The sequence below is a fragment of the Mugil cephalus genome, chromosome 7, assembly GCF_022458985.1.
Source record: "Mugil cephalus isolate CIBA_MC_2020 chromosome 7, CIBA_Mcephalus_1.1, whole genome shotgun sequence".
Classification (NCBI taxonomy): Eukaryota; Metazoa; Chordata; class Actinopteri; order Mugiliformes; family Mugilidae; genus Mugil; species Mugil cephalus.
Window position 1 is genome coordinate 14,053,143 of NC_061776.1, and position 19,586 is coordinate 14,072,728.

General features: G+C 43.5%; 1 protein-coding gene across 3 annotated transcripts in view; it reads right to left on the reverse strand.

The window, feature by feature from the left end:
• spidr (scaffold protein involved in DNA repair) overlaps positions 1 to 19,584 on the reverse strand; it is a 34,945-nt gene extending 15,361 nt beyond the window's left edge. Inside the window, exons 1-10 of one of the 3 annotated variants that reach the window (XM_047588995.1) lie at positions 19,299 to 19,584; positions 18,889 to 19,050; positions 18,723 to 18,786; positions 17,793 to 17,987; positions 17,366 to 17,508; positions 14,038 to 14,273; positions 13,063 to 13,169; positions 11,503 to 11,728; positions 5,457 to 5,637; positions 4,165 to 4,409 (exon numbers count right to left, since the gene is read on the reverse strand). In XM_047588995.1, the coding sequence (XP_047444951.1) occupies positions 4,165 to 4,409; positions 5,457 to 5,637; positions 11,503 to 11,728; positions 13,063 to 13,169; positions 14,038 to 14,273; positions 17,366 to 17,508; positions 17,793 to 17,987; positions 18,723 to 18,786; positions 18,889 to 19,050; positions 19,299 to 19,541 (1,802 nt within the window). In that variant the 5' untranslated portion in view covers positions 19,542 to 19,584. The remainder of the gene's footprint in view (positions 1 to 4,164; positions 4,410 to 5,456; positions 5,638 to 11,502; positions 11,729 to 13,062; positions 13,170 to 14,037; positions 14,274 to 17,365; positions 17,509 to 17,792; positions 17,988 to 18,722; positions 18,787 to 18,888; positions 19,051 to 19,298) is intronic. The other 2 variants (XM_047588994.1, XM_047588993.1) reach the window with 2 other exon arrangements.
• Between the last annotated feature and the right edge of the window lie 2 nt (positions 19,585 to 19,586).

The following is a 19,586-nucleotide window of genomic DNA, read 5'->3' on the forward strand; positions in this document are numbered from 1 at the left end:
ACACTGTATTGTCACAAGATGATCAATGTTATTTACTTCTCCTGCCAGTGGTTTTAATGTTGTGGCTGATCAGTGTAGCTTGAGGCCTGGCAAGATGGATTGTTGTATAATCCTATGATTTCACAAATCCTGCGAAAATCTAGTTTGGGTCTTTTCATGTAAATAACCGTTAGTACATTTATACTAAATCGTGTGCATGAAAACATAAAAAATTGAATGTGTGTAATCTCAAAGGAACCAGGAGTTCAGATCAACAAAAAGATGCCAGACTAAAATCATTAAAATCAATATTTAACCTTTCTTTAAATATGAACACAGCTGCCTGAGTCTTACTCGGTGGGGATATATAAACACTTTCACTTTTACTGCAACGTGTTTCCACTTGAGAAGGAAGAAAAAGAAAAAAAAAAAAAAATGTAACATGAAATCTGAGACAGACACCTGACAGACAGAGAAGAAAAAGGGTGATGAGACTTGTTGTTGTACCAGCTTAACATAAACAACCACCTCCCTATTCAGTTACTCCTTTTAGCCGTTCACAACCCCACTTCCTCCATCGGCGACACCCCCCCCCCCCCCCGACTCCCAAAAGTGAATCCTCTGCCACTGGCCGTTTTCAGGAATTTGTTATTGTGAGCGATCGCAGAATTCTCGGCAACTCAGGTTTTCTTCCAGGAAGTACGATCCACTGAGTCTGTGCAAACACACACACGCGCTCCTCCGCGCGCACGGTCACGCAGCCAGCGCATGTACGGCAGAGCACATGCACGTTACTTGGCAACACACTAAGTAAGCGACCCGCACATTAAGACTACAGCAGAGAGGCCTCATTGGTGTGGGGGGCGGACAGGCGGGATTCCTTCCTATGTGTTGTCCACCAATCAGTGCAGGCAGAGTGATAAACACGGTTGTAACAGGATCCCTGCAGCACATTGTGTTCCTTCTCCACCAAGAAAAAAAAAAAAAAAAAAAGAGCCTCTCCTTACTTCCTGCAAACAGTTAATCTTCTTGTTTATTCTATTCCCAAATTTACGGGAACTTAACATCTTCTTCAGGCATAAATATCATTCTGGCCCGTCTCCCTTGTGGGGCTGAACAACAAAAGGATCAAATAAGCACACTGACCAGGGGAGTGACTCATAGAGGCTGGGGACACAACATAAGACAAACTGTCCTTGTCTTTATACAGAATGAGGCCAGTGGGCTGCGAAGTAAACCACCCTGCTCTCCACAAAGCAAGTATGCATCCTGGAATAGTACTATAAGCACTATAAGCAACACAATGCACCCAATGTTGATGTTTTTGTGCAGCAACTCAATCCTCTTACAAAAACAGGGTACGCAAGTGATAGATGAGCTTTATCGCGTTTCAGAAAAGGAAAAAAAAATAAGAAATAAAAAAAAATAAAACTACAGCCCATAAATAAAACTTGGTAAACAAGTTCTAATCTGTCACAATAATTTGGCACGCTCATCCACATATAAGACTCGTGATCGCCTCCTAAACTCTGCCCCACCGCCGCTCGGTTCCTACAAACAGAGCCTGTTGAATCTGGTTGAGTTGCAGCGAAATAGAGAGAAGGGCATAAGTGTTTCCGGTCAGGGGGCTGCATTTGTTTACCAGCCACAGAAGCAGCATGGCAGGAGAGAGTGTCACATTACAGCCGCTGCGCATTCAGTCAGTTGGCTTGTCAGCTGACCGGGACTCTCCTCCCTTTGCCGCAAAAGCGCGCCCCCCCCCCACACCCTCCACCCCTACCCCGCCCTTGGGCCCCTCAACTTAGAGAAACCAATAGTTTTCTTTTATTACTCAGCAAAGAACAAAAACAACACGCCTGAGGAGGGCCAGGCAACCGAAGGTCATGCTCGCTGGATTTGCTTCAAGTTCTGATTCATTAAACAAGACTCCTACAATAAACCCCAAAGTTATGTCTGTAATGCTAGGATGGTTTACGTTACGATAGTTTTTAAATTGAAATAAAACTAACACTTTCAGACATTAAAAGCTGCGATAATCAATTGTCTTGTGGTAACACTGGATTATACAACTGCTTTTTATGCGAGACATCTGTCACAGTTGCTAATCGAGAGAGAAATGGAAGATTTTTAGCACCTTTCAGCACGTTATTATTATTATTATGTAATTTGGATTCAGTGTTCATTTATTTTACTTAAGACCACATTCATTATTTTCTAATAACTATTAGAGAAAACCCCCTTTTTTTAACGTGTGCCCGCACTGCAGGGAAGTCCTTAAAAGTTTTCCTAAAAACTTTTATAAACTTTTAAGGATATACACCAATCAGGCTTAGCATCATGAGCACCTTGCTAATTTTGTGTACGTCTCTCTTGTGCCTCCAAAACAGTTCAAAACAGTGACTCATCAGAGAGCGGACATGGACGTCCTGTGGTGTCTGGTGACACGGTGTTGTTAGCGGTGGCTTTTGAAGGGAGGGGTCTCTGTGCATCATCGTCACACAGATACTTGATCAGTTTGGGATGTGGTGAATGTGGAGGCCGGGTCAACACCTTGTGCTCTTCTCCATGTTTTTTAGTTGCTTCTAAGTTGCTTCTAAACCGTTTGTGTGTCTGGCTTCATCCTGTGGGGGACGGCCGCCATAAAGGCTTTGCTATGTCTAGTCTGGTCTAGGTGGGTGGTATATGTCTAAGTAACATCCACATGAACGCCAGATCCAAACGCTGAAGTGTGACAAGATGAATGTTATTTACTTCTCCCGTCTGTGGTCGTAATGTTGTGGCTGATCGGTGTAAGTTGGTTGAAACACACGCTTGAACACAGGAAACGCCAGAAATAAAGGTAGCTGTGTTAACAACGCCTCTTAGCGTTTGTCATTAAAAAAATGGAACAAACCGAGGAGAAATGGGACGAACAGTCAAAGCTTTACCAGTCTGCTTATAGTCACTTGGGCATTACTATTAACTGAGGACGTGAATTCAAATTGGAAGACGTTTCTTTTGATGGCATGACGTTCTCGGGGGACTGGAGGCCCCAGTGGGTAGTTACCCTCTGATCTGAGAGTCCCCAGAAAGATTAGATCCAAAAAGTACCTACACTATCACGTCCAAGAATCAGCAACTAACCCAAGAAACAATAAAAAACAAAAATACAGAAATGACTACCGAAAAATCTGCAGAACAAATCAAAGCATAGGGTGGTTTCACATCTAGTTTGTTTATCTGAAACCATGAGTGGTTCCCCGTCAAGTCAGTTTGTTTGGGCTGGTGTGAACACACAATTGCACTTTGTTCTTGAACAAATGAACCGGAGCGATCGGTCTGCAGTGAGAACACAGGTTACTCACTGACCTGATAAGATTAACTTTATAACAATATACACGATCACTCCTGAGGTGTCTGGCAGCAGCAGTTCTCAAGTGTTTTTTTTTTTTTTTTTTTTAACATGTAACCTAGATGTTTCATGCAGAACACCAGTAATTAAACACGCAATTAATGCAATTTCGCTGCTGATGCTAAATTTCGGATTAATTTACATCCTGATTCTGTGAAATCCAATTTTTCAATCTAAAACCTGTGCGTAGTCTAGAGGGCGTGTCAGAGTTTTGTCTCAGTTGCCCTGTGAACATGAACGCAACCAAGGTTAAATGGTAAAGATATTCTATCAATTACTCCCTGAATTAGAACAAAGTATAAAAAAAAGCATCCGTGAAACAAAAGTGACCTAATTCCACATATTTGTATGTTTTTGGCGCTACTCAATAAACAATAATTGAGGTTTTCTTTAGAGCTGCTGCAAACCTGTTCCGCCCCCTCAAGTACGTGATTCTGAAAACATCACGCTGTCTTTCCTGAGAATTGGTGAGAATCGCTCACAGAGGGGCTGGATTCAATTAGAAATGTTTGTGTCCTTTGTCAAGCAATGCCATATGGCTGGAGACAGCGAGAGCACTTTGTGAGGCCTGCTGCGCCGTGAACAATAGCTCCACCACTGAGACACGTTGTGCCACAGAGGAGAAGCATGCATGGCCAGAGAGCAGGGGGAAACCAGCATGCAATTTTAACAAAAAGAACAATTTATATCAGGGCAGAGCATGCACACCAGATAAAGACCGATTTATTTCCCTTTTGGAAAACAAGCGACAAAACCAGAAGCCTCGCTGGTTTCTGACGATTATCAGCCAGTACCTGGTTTTGCCTTTCTCTGCAGGAGGCGGAGCTGCGGAGGACCTGAGGGGGACTCGCGGTTTGAGGACGGACATAGGGGAGCAGGAAGCCACGGGGATGGAGTACACTCTCTGGACAACCACCTCCACGTCCTGCTCCACGGCGCCAGCCTGGCCGAGCCCTTCGATGGCCTCCAGGAGGGAGACGCAGCGTCTCGTCAAAACGCCCGAACCCTCGAACCCGCGCAGAGCATCAGCAGCAGCGTTCTGCAAGAGAAAAGCAGCAGAGACGCAACCTTCAATGCGACGTGTCAATTTGTGTTTGTTTTATCAGACAATATATTAAAAATAATAGTTTTAAAAGAGGAAACACAGAATTGCTTAATTTGGTTCCTTTACTAAATAAAATTTTTCTGATACTCTATTGATAATTTTATTGATTAAAGCATTTATTTCTAAATCCATAAAGCAGAAGAAATGGCAAAAAAATTGCTTAATAAAACAAAACAAAAATGCAGATAAATGATAAATCATGCGTGAGAAGCTTAAATTACGTTGAGAACTTTGAGCTTATTTTAAGATTCTTTTTGTCAAGCAAAAAAACTCAACCCATTTTTTGAACCCAGTTTTTGTTTTCTTAATACAAGATGATTTGATTGAATATAATAATATTTTGCTTCTTTCCAGTAATGCAGTTTTTACAGTGTACATCATAAATAATGTGGTCAATCCCACTGTAGCCTGCATCCTTTTAGATAAACAAAAAACTAAAATCCCCGCAGAAGGTACAGTACAGCCACACGGACAGGTTTTTACCCAGCATCTGAAACCTGCCTCTTTTGGAAAATTACATTTTGGTACGATACGGCTGAGAGCAGCAGAAATCAAACAACTCAGTGTACTTGTGTACTTGATTGATAAGGACTTGACGCTTCGCCGGGACTATTTGTTGTTCTTGGGGTTTTGAGATTATTATAAAGTGAGTGTGATTAACCCAGTGCAAAAAAACAAACACGCAGTCCGCAAAGTTGCACCTGCCGCTCATTAAATATTAATACTGACACAAGCCTGCTAACGTTTTGTTTTTATTCAGCTTAACTAAACCCGGTAGATACCTGTGGCCAGCAGCCAAACCTTTGAACACACAACATAGCAGTGGTGTCATTGTGTGCTCATCTTGGAGCGGTGACATTTTTTTTTGTGTCTCTCAAAAGGGAGTTCGACAGGTTCGTTGTGTCCTGTGACCTAAATAAGTTAACGCGGGGGAATTAGGTGTAAGGCGCTTCATTTCTATTGATGCTGAGGCGCACACACCTGTTTGCCATTGTTCTCGTCTGCGCTCCTGCTCAAGTCCAGCAGTCCGAATGTTTTGCCCAAACAATACGGCGTGCGCCGGCTTCTCGGGGCGGCCTGCTTGGGCCCAGAGGAGACTTTCTGGCTGAAATGTGTGTTGAGAATAACAGGACAGCTGACGCCCTCCATAGAAAGACTCTGCCTGCAAAGAGATGGAGCTCATTAGTTTAAGACGCGCTCTCGCTGCACAAAAGAACTGGGTTCGGCACTTGAATTCACCATGACATTAACCATGTGTAAAATCTTGGGCAACGCTGAGCCTCTTCGGTTGTGATCGCTGTGATAACAGATGCTCTGATTTAAAAATATATGGAATAGGCTGTTGCATAAACGTAGGGGGGCTGACAGCTCGAGACTGTTTGAATGTCAAACTCAGATAAGGTACCAGCCACCTCCACAGGTCTGCTCGCTGTGCACCACCCAGCACAAAGTACAAGTTCAAATATGTTCACCTCCTCCGAGGCAAGTGAAGAACGGATGCGTGTGTCCTCTTTCAACCGAGGTGAAAGATGCATTTTCCATGTAATTGTTGCTCACAGAGGGCTTGCCGTCGCAGCCCGATTCAAAACACTTTCCAAACGTGACGTCATCTACGGAAAAACGCGCTCGACACCAAAATCAAATGTGCGTCTTAAAGCGCTAATCTTTAATCTGACTTTTACCAGCATGTATTTCACGCGTGTTTCTGTGCCAGAGATGCTGGACCTCACCTTAAAAACCGTAGCAAAACATTTCTGCTCTAGTATTTTGGCTCAAAGAGGCTAATAACGCACACCTGAGTGGCGGTGAGCCTGACAAAAAGGCGTTGAATAGCGGCCAGGTACCTTTACAGCACGCTGCTTGTGGTGAGCTTGAGTTATGACTTAATTTCTTCCACATGTAACAAGGATAACAGTGCGGTGATGGCTTGTCACTGACTCAGAGCCAAGAGTAGTGACTGGAACTGCCGCGCAAGTCGCAGCTCGTCGCAAACCTGCTGGTGATAGTTGAACCAGAGACAAAGATAAGTGGGAAGATAAATGTTTGGAAGAACAATAAAAATGGTGGGAAAATATTTAGTACACAAACAGCTGCCAGCTTGACGTGCAATCAAATGTGACCTGATTAAAAGGTTATTAAGTTCAGTTTTTAGTACATTGTTGATTTTAAGGTCATTTATTTATCTGTATAAAAGGGTTTAATAATTTAGTAAAAGGTATTTCACCCTTTTGTATCAATAAATAAAAACTGGAATAATATCTCCACAAATGTAAGATGACCTTTACCAACAATATTAATCTGAATCAAATATATTTTCTTACAATTAACAAAACATTTCGAAGAGAGAAAACGAGACAAATGAAGCCTATTATTTACGGTCATGCTGTTTCATACAATTCCAGGCATTGTTTTTATCCCCCTGTAAGTAGTGAAGCAAGACAACAATATTATCTGTTTTCACTTTACCATGCTGGTGCAGTAACACGCACTCACTGCATAGTAGTAAACATACATTGATCCGCCACAACCTTATGACCACGGACAGGTGAGGAGAATAACAGTAAACAAAACTTATCGTTGGATGAGATACATTAGGAAGCGACGGAACATTTAGTCCTCGATGCTGAGGGTGAAAACGGGAAGAATGGGGAAGTGGAAGGATTTGAGGAACTTTGACAAGGGTCAAACTGTGAAGTGATGGCTGGCCTGTGTGGTCTGAAATCATCAGAAGTTAACACTGGTACTTATATGAATGTGTGACCAGTCAGGGCGATCTAGTGAATTTCCATACTTCTTTATCGTGTGGATAGACAGACGGGTGTGTGGGGATAAGGAGAGCCGATGGAGGCTGTGTTACGCTTTGACCATAGGGAAGAACTTGGGTCCAACTTGAACGTTGTTCCAAAATCTGATTTCCACGGCCTCTATCAGCGGGATAATACACAACGCCACTTAGAAAAATAAAATAGTTTAGAAACACAACAGAGAACACAAAAACAACAAAACAGGTTCAAGGTGTTGAAATTCACACAATTTCAATGCGGGCGAGCGTCTGAGTGATGCACTGGACAAACAAGTCTGATCCTTGGAGGCTCCTCCTTGCAACTTGCAGGACTTAAAAACATCTGCTGCTAATGTCTTGGTGCCAGTTATCACAGCGCACCTGCAGAGGCTCAGTGCAGTTCATACGTTGACCTGCCAGAGCTGTTTTGGTGGTAAAAGCAGGCGGCGACCTCCAGGTCTGATCGATGAAGCCCATGGGGGAGCGCAAAAAGCTGCAGTTCATCGAGTAGCGGGGAGCAAAAGGGGGCAAATCCCCATAGTCCCCCATGTTAAAAAGCCCAACTCTACAGCATTATTATTAAACATGTTTACAGCCTGGTACAAAAAAATGATTTTGGTCTCAATAGCTTATTTCACTATTCACAACAACTGTAACTCATTTGTTTATTTGGTATTAAGGTTTAAACTTTTAAACTTAAGGGCGTTGACGCACTGAGAGACCGGCGGTAACCTGAGCTAATAAGTAGCAGAGACTCGGGTGGGCGGGTCTCGACGTCCAGGCTGCTTTTAGCTCCGCCCCAACACAACCACCCGCGTCCATATTTGGAATATCCGCGTGTGGGTGAAGGAAAGTTCATCCACCATGGCCACTTCGGGCTTCACTTTCGAGGTTCGGAACCTAGTGGGTGACGTCACGGTGGGTTTGTCCATCGTACATACAGTCAACGGGTAAAACAGCCCTCACACAATATTAGTCTAGTGGTCATAATGTTATGGCTGCTTATCCGTGTACATATAAAATGGAATTGCAGTGCTTTTGCAAAATCTTTAAGTATTCACAATTGCGCCATAGCATGAGTTGGGAAAAGGTAATAAATAAAGAAATCTCATGGAAGGAGAGAAGACTTGGCTGAAGCGTGTGTGCTGAGAGTAACACGACAGCTGAAAGCGTTCGCCTGCAAAGAGATGAAGTTCACTGGGTTTACTCTACTCTATTCCTAAACACGTACTTACTGTACAAAAGAAACCGGGTTCGGGAACTGAACTCACCACGACATTCAACATCTGTAACCGTCTAAACCTTGAAAATGCGACAATTTAAATCAGTGGAGGAGGAAGGAAAGTTACTTCAGTACATTTAACGCATAACGCTGTGTTATACATTAACAGGGAGTAAAGCAGTTATAATATGTCCCTCTTTAACCAGGTGTAACATTACAGCAGTGCCTACACGTCTACACAAAACACATTCATTCTGACACTGACTCTGTTTCTAACACTTTTGTTTGAGTAATTGTTACTTTAAATATAGTTTAATAATTTAGTAAAAATCTTGAACGCTGAAACTGAATTCTTTCTGTTTTCTTTTTCCAGAATTAAGACCAACCTTTCTCACAGACTCATAAGAAGCATATTCAGATATAAAAACGCGATAGCGATGGTTATCAGAGCAACATCTCCACAGAGATCATTAATCAGTAAAAAACCACTCGGTGATCTCAACAGGCCAGAACGTACTGTTCACGAGAAACTAGCACAACACCCACACCGGAAGTGTCACCCTATTGTGAACAGGTGAGTGGGCAGCTGTCATCATCCGACAGGTAGCCGGGTTAAGGAGTGGCCCGGGCTGCTGGCGTCACAGCTCGCGAGTGAATAATCCCTGCAGGTATTTCCGCTCGCTTCTCGGCCCACTCACAACAAGGCGTGGGAGGTGGGCGGAGTCAACGCACTCGTGCACGGGGTATGTGGGAGGTTAACCCTTTGAGTGTCACACAGGAAACTGATAAGAGGAATTTTACCGGACGTGCCCATCCTCCAAATTCGGTCATTCAGCACTCCAGGCTATCCACAGATGAATAACTCTCCCGAGAACACGGAGCTCGTCATCACCTCTTCTTGGTTGTGACTGCTTTGGGCCGTTTTATTGACGCACAATATTTAATGTATTAAATGCAAACCAGATCCTGTGCAAACTTATCCGAGTAATTTGCATAGGGAAGGCTCTAGGATGAAACCGACGTGAAAATGAGTTCTTTGAAAGCGTAAACGGGGTGTGTTTGGTGGGCTCCTCTCTCGTCTTGTGATTTCAGGGAACGGTGCAGAGAAGCACAGAGAGGTGCTAAACTCAGAGATACTTTCAAACCGCCATGTGTTTTCAATCTCAGCCCTCTGGCTCCCTCCACTCTCTACTCCCAAATGCTCCAGAAAATAATCCTACTGTGTTTTTTCCCCGGCTTGCTGGAAATGACCTAACTACTGCCAGGAAGAGGAATGCGAAGCATTCCCTGGAGCTGTTTGTGACGTCAGAGCGCTGAGGAGGCCCCTGCGCTTCCGCCAGCCTGGATATTCCAGCGCACACTCAACTCAAACTCCCAACAGCTGGAGTCAACTGCTGCCTCGCTCCAACTCCAAAACAATCCCCAAAACACCCCCCACTCCCTCCCTCTCGCCTTCGCATGTGAGGGTTTGTTCTTCACATCTGGGCCTTCAGCGCTTATTATTGCAAAGTTTTCACACTTAGAAACGCACTAATTAACCAGCGAGGACCGAGGTTTCGTGTGTAGTATTCCGTCTCTCCAGAATGCCTCCTCAGCATTATTTTGCAAGATCCTGTTACTCTTTGTCCTGCACGATGTGTGTGTGAGACGTGCATTGTGTAATTGCCTGTAACAGTGTCTTTTTTGTGCAGTTTTTGATCGTCAGCCAAGAGATGATTTAGAAAAGAAGAAGAAGGGGGAAAAAAAACAAGCGAGAACAGGGAAATCCAAGAAACGGTTTCACTGACCAACTTCACTCAGGAAACGTGTGACGCTGCCCATTTCCAGGGCTATTTCAGACGTGCTTAAATAACGTGTTCTTACTCAGAGCTTAGCTGTCATTTCGAGTGCTCATTATTTCCAGCTTTTCAAATAGAAATTCTGCATTTTTATATAAATATAAAGTAAATATTATTAGGCTTCTGATGATAGGTTGTTCCGTTTATTATTTTGACATGTGGCACTAACAGCCTGAAATAATAAGCAAATTAAACTCAAACTGCAACAAATTTCTCCGATGTCATGCTCCGTGTTAATTTATCTCCCAATGTCGTGATTTTCTGCAGCTAACGCCGCCGTAATTGCCCCTGGAGCGGGAAAAATGAAACCACGTGTGCATCCATACGCAAGCGCAAACATGTGACTTTCGGTTAAAAGTCTCCCTGGAGGCACAGGAAAAACGTAAGCAAACGTATATTTGTGAATAGGTTTTTCTCCAAAAGGGTCAAACGGTGCACTGGAGTTTTTATGTTTACACCACACTTCTGTCAGTGGCTTCTTGCAGCAACTACTCGTGACGTCATGAAGTTCGCCTGTGTCTACATGCCTTATGGGTTTTTTCCACTAGCCCGCGCTAGCCTGCTTTAAGCTTCTTCGAGCCGCGCTGCACAGACAACTGTGTCGGTCTCCTCCCCTGTCTACAGCGCCTTAGTTGTGGCGATGACTAGATAGGCACCTCCGTCTGCAAAGTCTCTCCATGTTAAGCTCTTAATGCTTTCAGGATTCCACCTGAAAGTCTGCGGGTTGGAGTTTATTCTCACTATTGTGTCTCCGTTCATGCATTAGGAAGCCGGTATTATTTGACACTTTTTTTTTAGCGTTAAGCTGCTGTTGATCCTTAAAATTAAAAGCTTTCCACTGGCGGCAAACGGGATGCTTTTATTATGAAGCGGCACCGGGAAACATAATGCGCTTATTGCGGGGTTAATGCAGCACACAAGGCCTCAAGGTGTAGCCGCTCACCTGCACCTTGATGTGCTGTGTGCTGTTTATGGCTGCTCACAGCACGGCACAATTACCCCCCACCCACACGCAGTGGAATAAACTCTCACAGAGACACTTTCCCTCTGCAGCAGATAAAAATCTTCTCTGTCAAACCCCATACATCTTTCTGCACACAGAAGGCCAAGAAAAAAAAAACAAAAAAAACCTATATCTGCGGTGAGAGGGACGTGAAACATGTGGCATGCTCTGCATCTTCTCACCATGGTGGGTATATGCAGATGATATCTCTGGGTGCAGGAATCAGCTGGGCCGCCACCTCTCTGTTGAACAGCACCAACGCACGAGCCCTCTCCTCGGGGACGGGGTCACCGCGCCGGCGGCGGCCGTCGTCTCCGGGGGGGCCGCGGCGCTCGCAGCGCGCCAGTTGCACGCCGCACTCCTCGGTAACCCCCAGCACCTCCAGCACCAGCGCGCCGGGCCTGTCCACTGGAGAGCAGAGCAACAACAACACAGATGTTGAGTGCGTGCCCGCGTACAGGCCGTACTCTCGGCTCTGCGTGGGACTCATTATTCATTACGAGAGTAATCCACTTTTAGCATTAGAACAATTCGCGCTGCATAACTGCGAAGTCGAACTGACTCAGGCGGGACGTGAGACGCAGCAAATCCCACTGGGCGACTGTACAAATGTTTGGTATTTCGCCACAATGCTGACTGTGCTTTTGGCCCCCGAACAATAAATCTCGCAAAGATAGTAAAGATGAGCAAATGCCCTGCAGCTATAAATCAGACGGAGATAAGAAAGCAACTTGGCTGCAGGCGAATTTCTTTTTGTGTAAACTTGAAATGTGAAAACTGCAGCATGCGAGGGCAGAGTCAATGCACTTCATTGTCTGTGTAAGTAAACGGCCAGAGGGGGAGTTTTAATATGATAAGAGTAAATCACATCAAGGACGTCGCTAGAGAGCTATTAAGTTTTTAACATGCATTTGTCTAAACGTGAATGGTACGCGCTTCACTCGCGCTCTGCGCCTGCAGGTCCCAAACTGCAAAATAATGAGGAGGTGAAAAACCGAGACATGTGAGCAATATGTTTGTAAACGGCTCACAATGTCCAACATGTGCGTATGCGAGCTTACATCTCGTAGCAACATGAGAAGATAAACAGGTGTCTTTTAACAGCATCATCTTGTTGGGTGACATTGTTGTTATTGTTAAGCAGGCAGTGTGACAGTTTTATGACATACTGTAAATTAAATGTTTTATATTAAAAAAAAAAAAAGAAGAATCTTAATATGAGCCATCTGGTAGAACGTTCTGTACAAAGGCTTGGAAATTAGGTCAAGTGAGAGTAAACCATTACACTGCTTCAAGCCTCCGTTCACGTCTTCACGTTAATCAAACCATCGGGCTGACCACAAACTCTTAAGCTGGATGGAGTGGGCGTCGTCTTTTTTCCACAATCAACCGTCACCTTTGAGTCGCTGCTTGTGTCCTATTATAAGGAGATAGATGCTAAACAACAAGAAAACACAAGTGGTTTGGTACACCACGGAAAAGGAAAAAAGAAAAAAAAAAAAGAGAACTAGGCAAGCAGTTTCCTGTCACCCACAAATTGAGTTCACAGTTCAGAGCCACAGTGATCAACCTACAGCTAGCACTTCCTCAGTGTGGCCTCTCCGTACAGTCACACGTGTGCTGCTCAGAGACGAGCTCCATCCCACTCACAAATCAAAGTTCATTGTTAAACTTAAAAACCATGATTCAGAGACGAGCCGAGGTGCGATCCGGCGCACGCAGAGGCTCTTGCGCGTGGTCACCTGATGTTGCTGCCGCTGAGGCATCAGAGGAGGACTGGTGCCTCCAGAAGCTGATCGCTGACCTCTGCCTGCACTGGAGTCGATTCAGCCTCTCTGCCAGACCTCCACTGCGAAAACGACACACACGGAGCTAGATGATGTAATGTGATAACCTCACACAGACACAATCTATCCAACGCACATGCTCGATTGTTTATTTCAAAGGGAAATAAAAGATTTTCTGATGCAAACAACGAGCTGTCAAAGATTATAGATAGCCATCTGTCAGATTTGGGGGGCTTGGAGATGGCAAACGACATTTAGCACCCACATTATGACACCAGGTGTCCCTTTCATCGTCGGTTCTGCTGTGGAAACATTTCCACCAAAGGCTGACTATCACCTGGCACCAAGAAATATGTCTTCTTACTCTGTTTACCCTTTGAAGCAATGCACTATGACACATATTACGCACTCAGTTGCTGTTTCATTAAGAAAACTTGGTTTAAACTAATACACCATTCTGCCTTTATGACATTTGTTATGTTATAATGAGGATGGAGGCGTATTTTGTCATATGACTATTATTTAATCTACTTTTTCTGATATAAAACATCTGTGAAACAGTTTTAAGAGAACTCTAATATTAGTAGGGCTGGGTTTCACTATATTTTCCCATTTAAATGGATCTTAATTGGAAACATCCGATGTCAATCTGTAAAACCTTTGAATTTATCATCTTCCTTTTTTTAAATAACAAGACGTAAGCTACAAATTCGAGGCCTAAACGTTTTAGAAGAGACAGATTAAAGTTGGAAGATGTGCAAACTATCTCTACACATCTATATTTATTACACAGTATCGAATTGAACCTTGCGAATCTTTATGAGTCACACACAAGTCCTTAATATTAGACTGGGATCTGAATATGTATTGAGGGAAAAAAAAAAAAAAAACAACAACCCGACATAAAACTTTTAAGACCTTAATTCAAACCTTTGGAACTTCCTTTTCTTTTTGCCTGAGTCTTCCGGAGTCTTGAACTTCCTGTCAGCTGCTTTCTCAGGCGTCTGCAGCACCGCCTGGGCAGATCTCACCCAGTCACTCACTGACCTTTTGCTGCCCTCGCCAGTTTGGAGCGGGAAGATCTCAGAGTCCAGTCTGCTCGAGGACACCGTGCTGCCAATATCCTCCCTGTCAGACACATAACCTGAGATCTCCAGCTCTTTCACCTGGGAACAGAGGGAATAACGTTTAAATTGACAGTGGGAACGTATAAGTTTTATTGTTAATTAACGCATTAAAGTGTCAAAATGCTACTGTTTATCAAGAATAATTAAAATGATTCAGCCATCGGCAAATTAATAATGAGTCATCATAGATTAAATATAATCAAGGAACTTAATAATAGGGTGGGTGGATATGGTACACTGACACACTGTCATCCTGATTAATCCACAAGATACGGTAACAAAACAATCTTTTTTTTTTGCTGTCTCACCGTTCACTACACCTGAAGGAATCAGTTCTCATGGAAAAATCCACGAGAAACCTGAGTTCCTGTCATGTGCGGACACGATCAGCATTCCAGGCTCCGTCAGCCAATGTGCTCTCTTATTTGAATCAACTTGACCCTGCTAGGCAGCATGCCAGCAGACGTCACACTCTAACCAGCTACAGAGAAAAAGGAACACTATGTTCCTGGCCCCGGCTCAAAAATGTTTTCACCCAGCACTGAAAGCATTGTAAGTACACAGCTTTACGCTGCCTCGTCCGCTCGCTGCTTTTCCTGAACAAACAGTAGTAAAATAATGTTTATAGTCCCGCTCTAGGTCCGATGCCGGCGGAGGCTGTCGACCCTTTAAAAAAGTTCACGTTAAGGAGGTCGGGCCGAGCAACGCACTTCGTTTGGGAAGTGGCCATCCTCTCCGGCCTCGAAACGCAACAGTCGCCTGCACAGCTCCGCCTGGCCACTTTCAGCAGCTAGTACAATAACACAGAAATCTGGCAGACGAATATCAGTGAGTCAGCCATGCATTTATCTGAACTGAACTGTGCCTTGGATTGGGATCTTCCCACTCCGCATCCTGTTAGATCCGGTCTGATTTACTGCTCGAAGTGTGTGAGCAGGCTTTCCGGGCAGAAAAATAAAAAAAGTCCGGTCGCATTTGGACATTCTGTTATTCTAATTTTATCACCTTTCAAGTGTTCGCGTGCTAATTTCAAACACTAAAAGGGCCATTTCTAACACCAATTATGCACTACTCAACCTGTCAAAACAGCCACATGCATGCGTTTCAGTGGAATTATATATATGACAAATATGACCCTCATGACTGTGTCATTCTAGGAGGGTTCTGACCACAAGCCTCTAGCCTCATAATCTTAAATCTTGTTTGACCCCAGAGAGCTGATAGCAGCAAATTAAACTGTGACAAGAGGAAGTAGCTGGGTCTGCGGGAGTTATGTTAATCTGTCGACAAGCTTCCTCTTGACGTACAGCCTCTAAACTCAAGAGTTTCATCACTTCATATAAAAAGCGCCAAAGTGAGTTGCTCACTCGCAAATTCATTGGGCACAGGAGTAAAAACGAAAACAGTCGCCCATCAAATCCCCCTCCACGACTGTTGTAACGTTGAGTTTGAGCCGAAACAACACACGGAAGGTGGTGATTCAGCTGTATGATCACTGTGGAGGATGTAGCTTGAGGTGCTGTTAAACACTCAACACAAGTGTTTCTGTTATTTAGCCCAGCCCACGGATTAAAGTGGGGATGTCAAAATAATACAAACATGCATCGGTGCAATCCGATTCAATAGCACCACAAACCAGAGTCTCCAAAACAACAACACAGTTGAATCAACAGCTCTCTTGGTTATTCTAAACAAACGCTGAATACCATAACCTTCATAAAGCTAAGATTTTGTGAGTGTTATATTAGAAGCATTCATTTTCTCTAGTGTACCTAATAATCTGGGTCAACCTGTTCAAATTTTTTTTTTTTTTTTTTTTTTTATAAACCGCTATCCTTTTATAACCACATGACAGTAATTTTGACACATGTAGCTGATAAATTACACGTAGGACTGAATGCCATGTGCAGTCTTGAACCTGAGTACAACACCTTGACCACTCCTTGTACATTCTATCCATGCCAGACCTGCCTTTAACAAACACAGCTTCTGAATGACTTCTGAGAAGGAACAGTCAATCCAGATCTCAAGAGCACACGGGAGGGTCCACAAAGGACTCACTCGGCCGATAATAAAACCGCAGGAGAAAAGCGTTCGTAAAAAACGCCAGTGTGCCATCTGTAATAGATTAATTTTTCATCATTCTTAGTATTTCCCTGGAATAAAGGTGACGGCTTCCAGTGTCGCCGACCTAAAAATATTTAAAGGGAGCACATTCCAAGACTGTGAAGCAGCTCCACAAAATGCTCTATGAATAACACAAACGGAAACAATTTAATTCTTTGCATATTTCAGTTTCGGAGTGTGAAGCTGTCATCCTGCAAATACTAAAAAAAAAAGTATGTTAACAATGCCAATAAAAGCTGCTTTGGATAAGGTAAGTGTCAGCTTCTCCCTCCATGTCGAGCCAGTGTTTTATTGCCAAGTCAGCTTGTGAACTTTGACAGGACGTAACCTGAATCTAGAAAGTGCTGGAAAGGTTCAGAACTGGTTTGAGGCCTTCAGGCCTTCTCAGGACATCAGAGCACAAGCACGATACTCCATCTAGTGGTATGAAGACTTCACATACAATCAAAATAAAAGGGGGACAAAAATCAACAAAAACTAGTATAAATATCAATTCACTCTGAAACACACTGGTTTCATGCAGTTTGAGCTATAGCTACAAGCGAAGCTCATCAGGTTTAACGGACGGTACTGAGCATGTCTCAGTGGGGTCCAGGAAAAGTACTGACACTTATCTTAGTTATGTATACTCCTCAGATAACTGCAGGCACTGGCGGTCAACTGTTAATTAGAAACATTGTGGGAAATGCACTGGTCGAAATCAGACGGCAAGATCTTAAGGAGGCATATAGCACCACCTAGTGTCCACCGATCGAATTACAGCCTTGACAATTCTGCTTTGTCAAGACAGATGTTTACCTTTTTGAAAAGTTAGAGCAGAGAAACATTCATGGTGCCATGATGAGATTAATTTGTTGTCCTCGAAACGCATGAACATGTACTTGCATGCACTACGGGGGAAATGCGGCCATCATTGATACAGTTGTGCTCTCCTGCTAACGATCACTGTGCCTCTAATACCAACCTTGCATCGCTGATGATTAGAATAAAGGTGGTTTACTCACATTTGCAGACTTAAGAGGAACCTCCCTTTGCTCTTCATCGCAGGAGTCAGATTCACAGTCTGAGATTTGTTGCCCGCTGTCCTTTTCAACACCGTCCTCAGACTCATCCAGATCACTGTCTGTGTCTATGACCGGAGAGTTGTCTGACGGAGAAACAAATAGATAATTTCAGCCGTTTTCATGAAACAAAAGTTGATTCAGCTTAGCTTAGCATCAAGTTTGGAAACTGCTTGTCTGACTGTCCACAGGAAATAAAATCAACCTACTGTCTCTTTATAAACCTCACCAATTAACATTTTGAATCTTGTTTAATTCATTCCAAAACTTAAGTGTAAAAACAAGACTTAAAAAGGAAGGTCGGCCAAACCTAACATAATAAGAAGTTCAGTATGAAGTCCAAAATAAGCTACCAAACTTCATATTTTACCTTTATCGGAGCTGAGCATGTGCAGAGCTCTGGTGTAAGACTGAATGGGAGCCGAGAGCCTCCCTGGTTTCTGAGGCTGCTGCTGCTGCTCCTGTTGTGCAACGACTCTCGACTCATCGTCAGACCGTTCAGAGTCACTGGAGCTCCATGCGATATGCACCGGGTCCTCGTTACAGTGACGGGCACCGGTCTGCACTAGGAAACAACAGCAACATCATTACACGAATCTGTCTAAACGAGAGTATTATTTAAAAAATTTTAACGCTTCAATTTTGGAATCAATTTCAAAATGCAATGCTTCACTTTGTGACATATAAACAGGCCTAACATATCAACTACTGTCTAGACAAGCTGCTCCTCTTCTTTTCAAAGATATAGCAAAGATACAGCATTGCAGATTTAAATAAGGAAGAACCTATTCTGGTTAAATCGTGTATTTAAATAAAATAAAATAAAAAAAAACGGCCACCACAGCATCCCGCAGCAACATGCCATCTGGTTTGTGTTAGTTTATCATTTATTTTTCAAGAGGACAATGACCCCAAACCCACCTCCCAGCTGTGTAAGGACTATTTGACCAGGTAGGAGAGTGATGGAGTACTGCACCAGGTAACCTGACCTAAACCCAATCGAGATGGTCTTGGATGAGATGGACTGCAGAGTGTATCGATATTATAACTTAGAAGGGTGAAAAGCTGTGACAGTAAAAGCACTAAGATAATAAACGGTGAAAGCCCGAAGAATTTACCCAGTAAAAGATTATTCATGAAAATATTAACATTGCACAGCAGACATTTTGACTTGTTAGAGTACAGGTGTATCAGTATTAGCTGTAGTCCACTTAAAGTTGCTTATCCACTGATGTTAGTGATGATATAACATAATTAAGTCATCATTAATGTCCCTGAGCTGCAGGTCAGACAGGTATACCTGGACCAAGAGACTGAGACAGCCGTCTCACTGCAGACAACTTCCTCCCCGATGACTGGAGGCTCTGCAATAAAAGCATCAACAAAACATGAACAAAGTTTTGAGCAAACAGGTGTGCACATATGTGATTGGTGTAACAAGTGTCCATCGCGTCTTTAACAACCACCTTTATCACCGGCGTGTCCAGAAAACTGTCCCCGCACTTCTTCCAACTCTTTGCGGAGGACGCGGATGAAAGTGCTGACGTCTCCTTCGGCACTTTTTGGAGACTATTTTCCACATCATCCGGGAAGAAAACACACTTAATGTCCTTGGAGTACTTCTTACGCTGCAATAAATAAATACCAAGAAGCGTTTATACTCATTAAAGGTTGGTTATGATGCCTTCACACAGTTAGCCCGGATGCTGCTTTTCCTGATGACCTCTCCAGAGTTCACCTTTAAGAACTGGGTTACAAACTGCACGTTAATAATAATTATAATATGAAGGAAACCTCTCTCGGCTGTGGGTTGTTTAACACAGGCTGCTAAAGCTAATCGGCTAACGAAGTTAACTGGCACTTTGCAGATTCTTACCTTCCTGGAGGACATGGAGACAGCAATGATAATACTGATAATAATAATAACAATAATCGCGTATGATGCTGCTGTTGTTTGCGTGCGTATGCCCACGCAGAGTCGCGCAAGAAAATCTGTTTCTCTAATTAATTTTCGTGAAGTTGAGTTTTGCCGGCGTTTGCTAGCTCCGCGGTTTAAGCTAACTGGAGGAAAAAACTTGTTGCGCATGCGCACTCGGAAGGTTAGGGGTATGTGTTTCATAAATGTGATACCGCTTTATTTGATATCGATCCAAGTAAATACAGG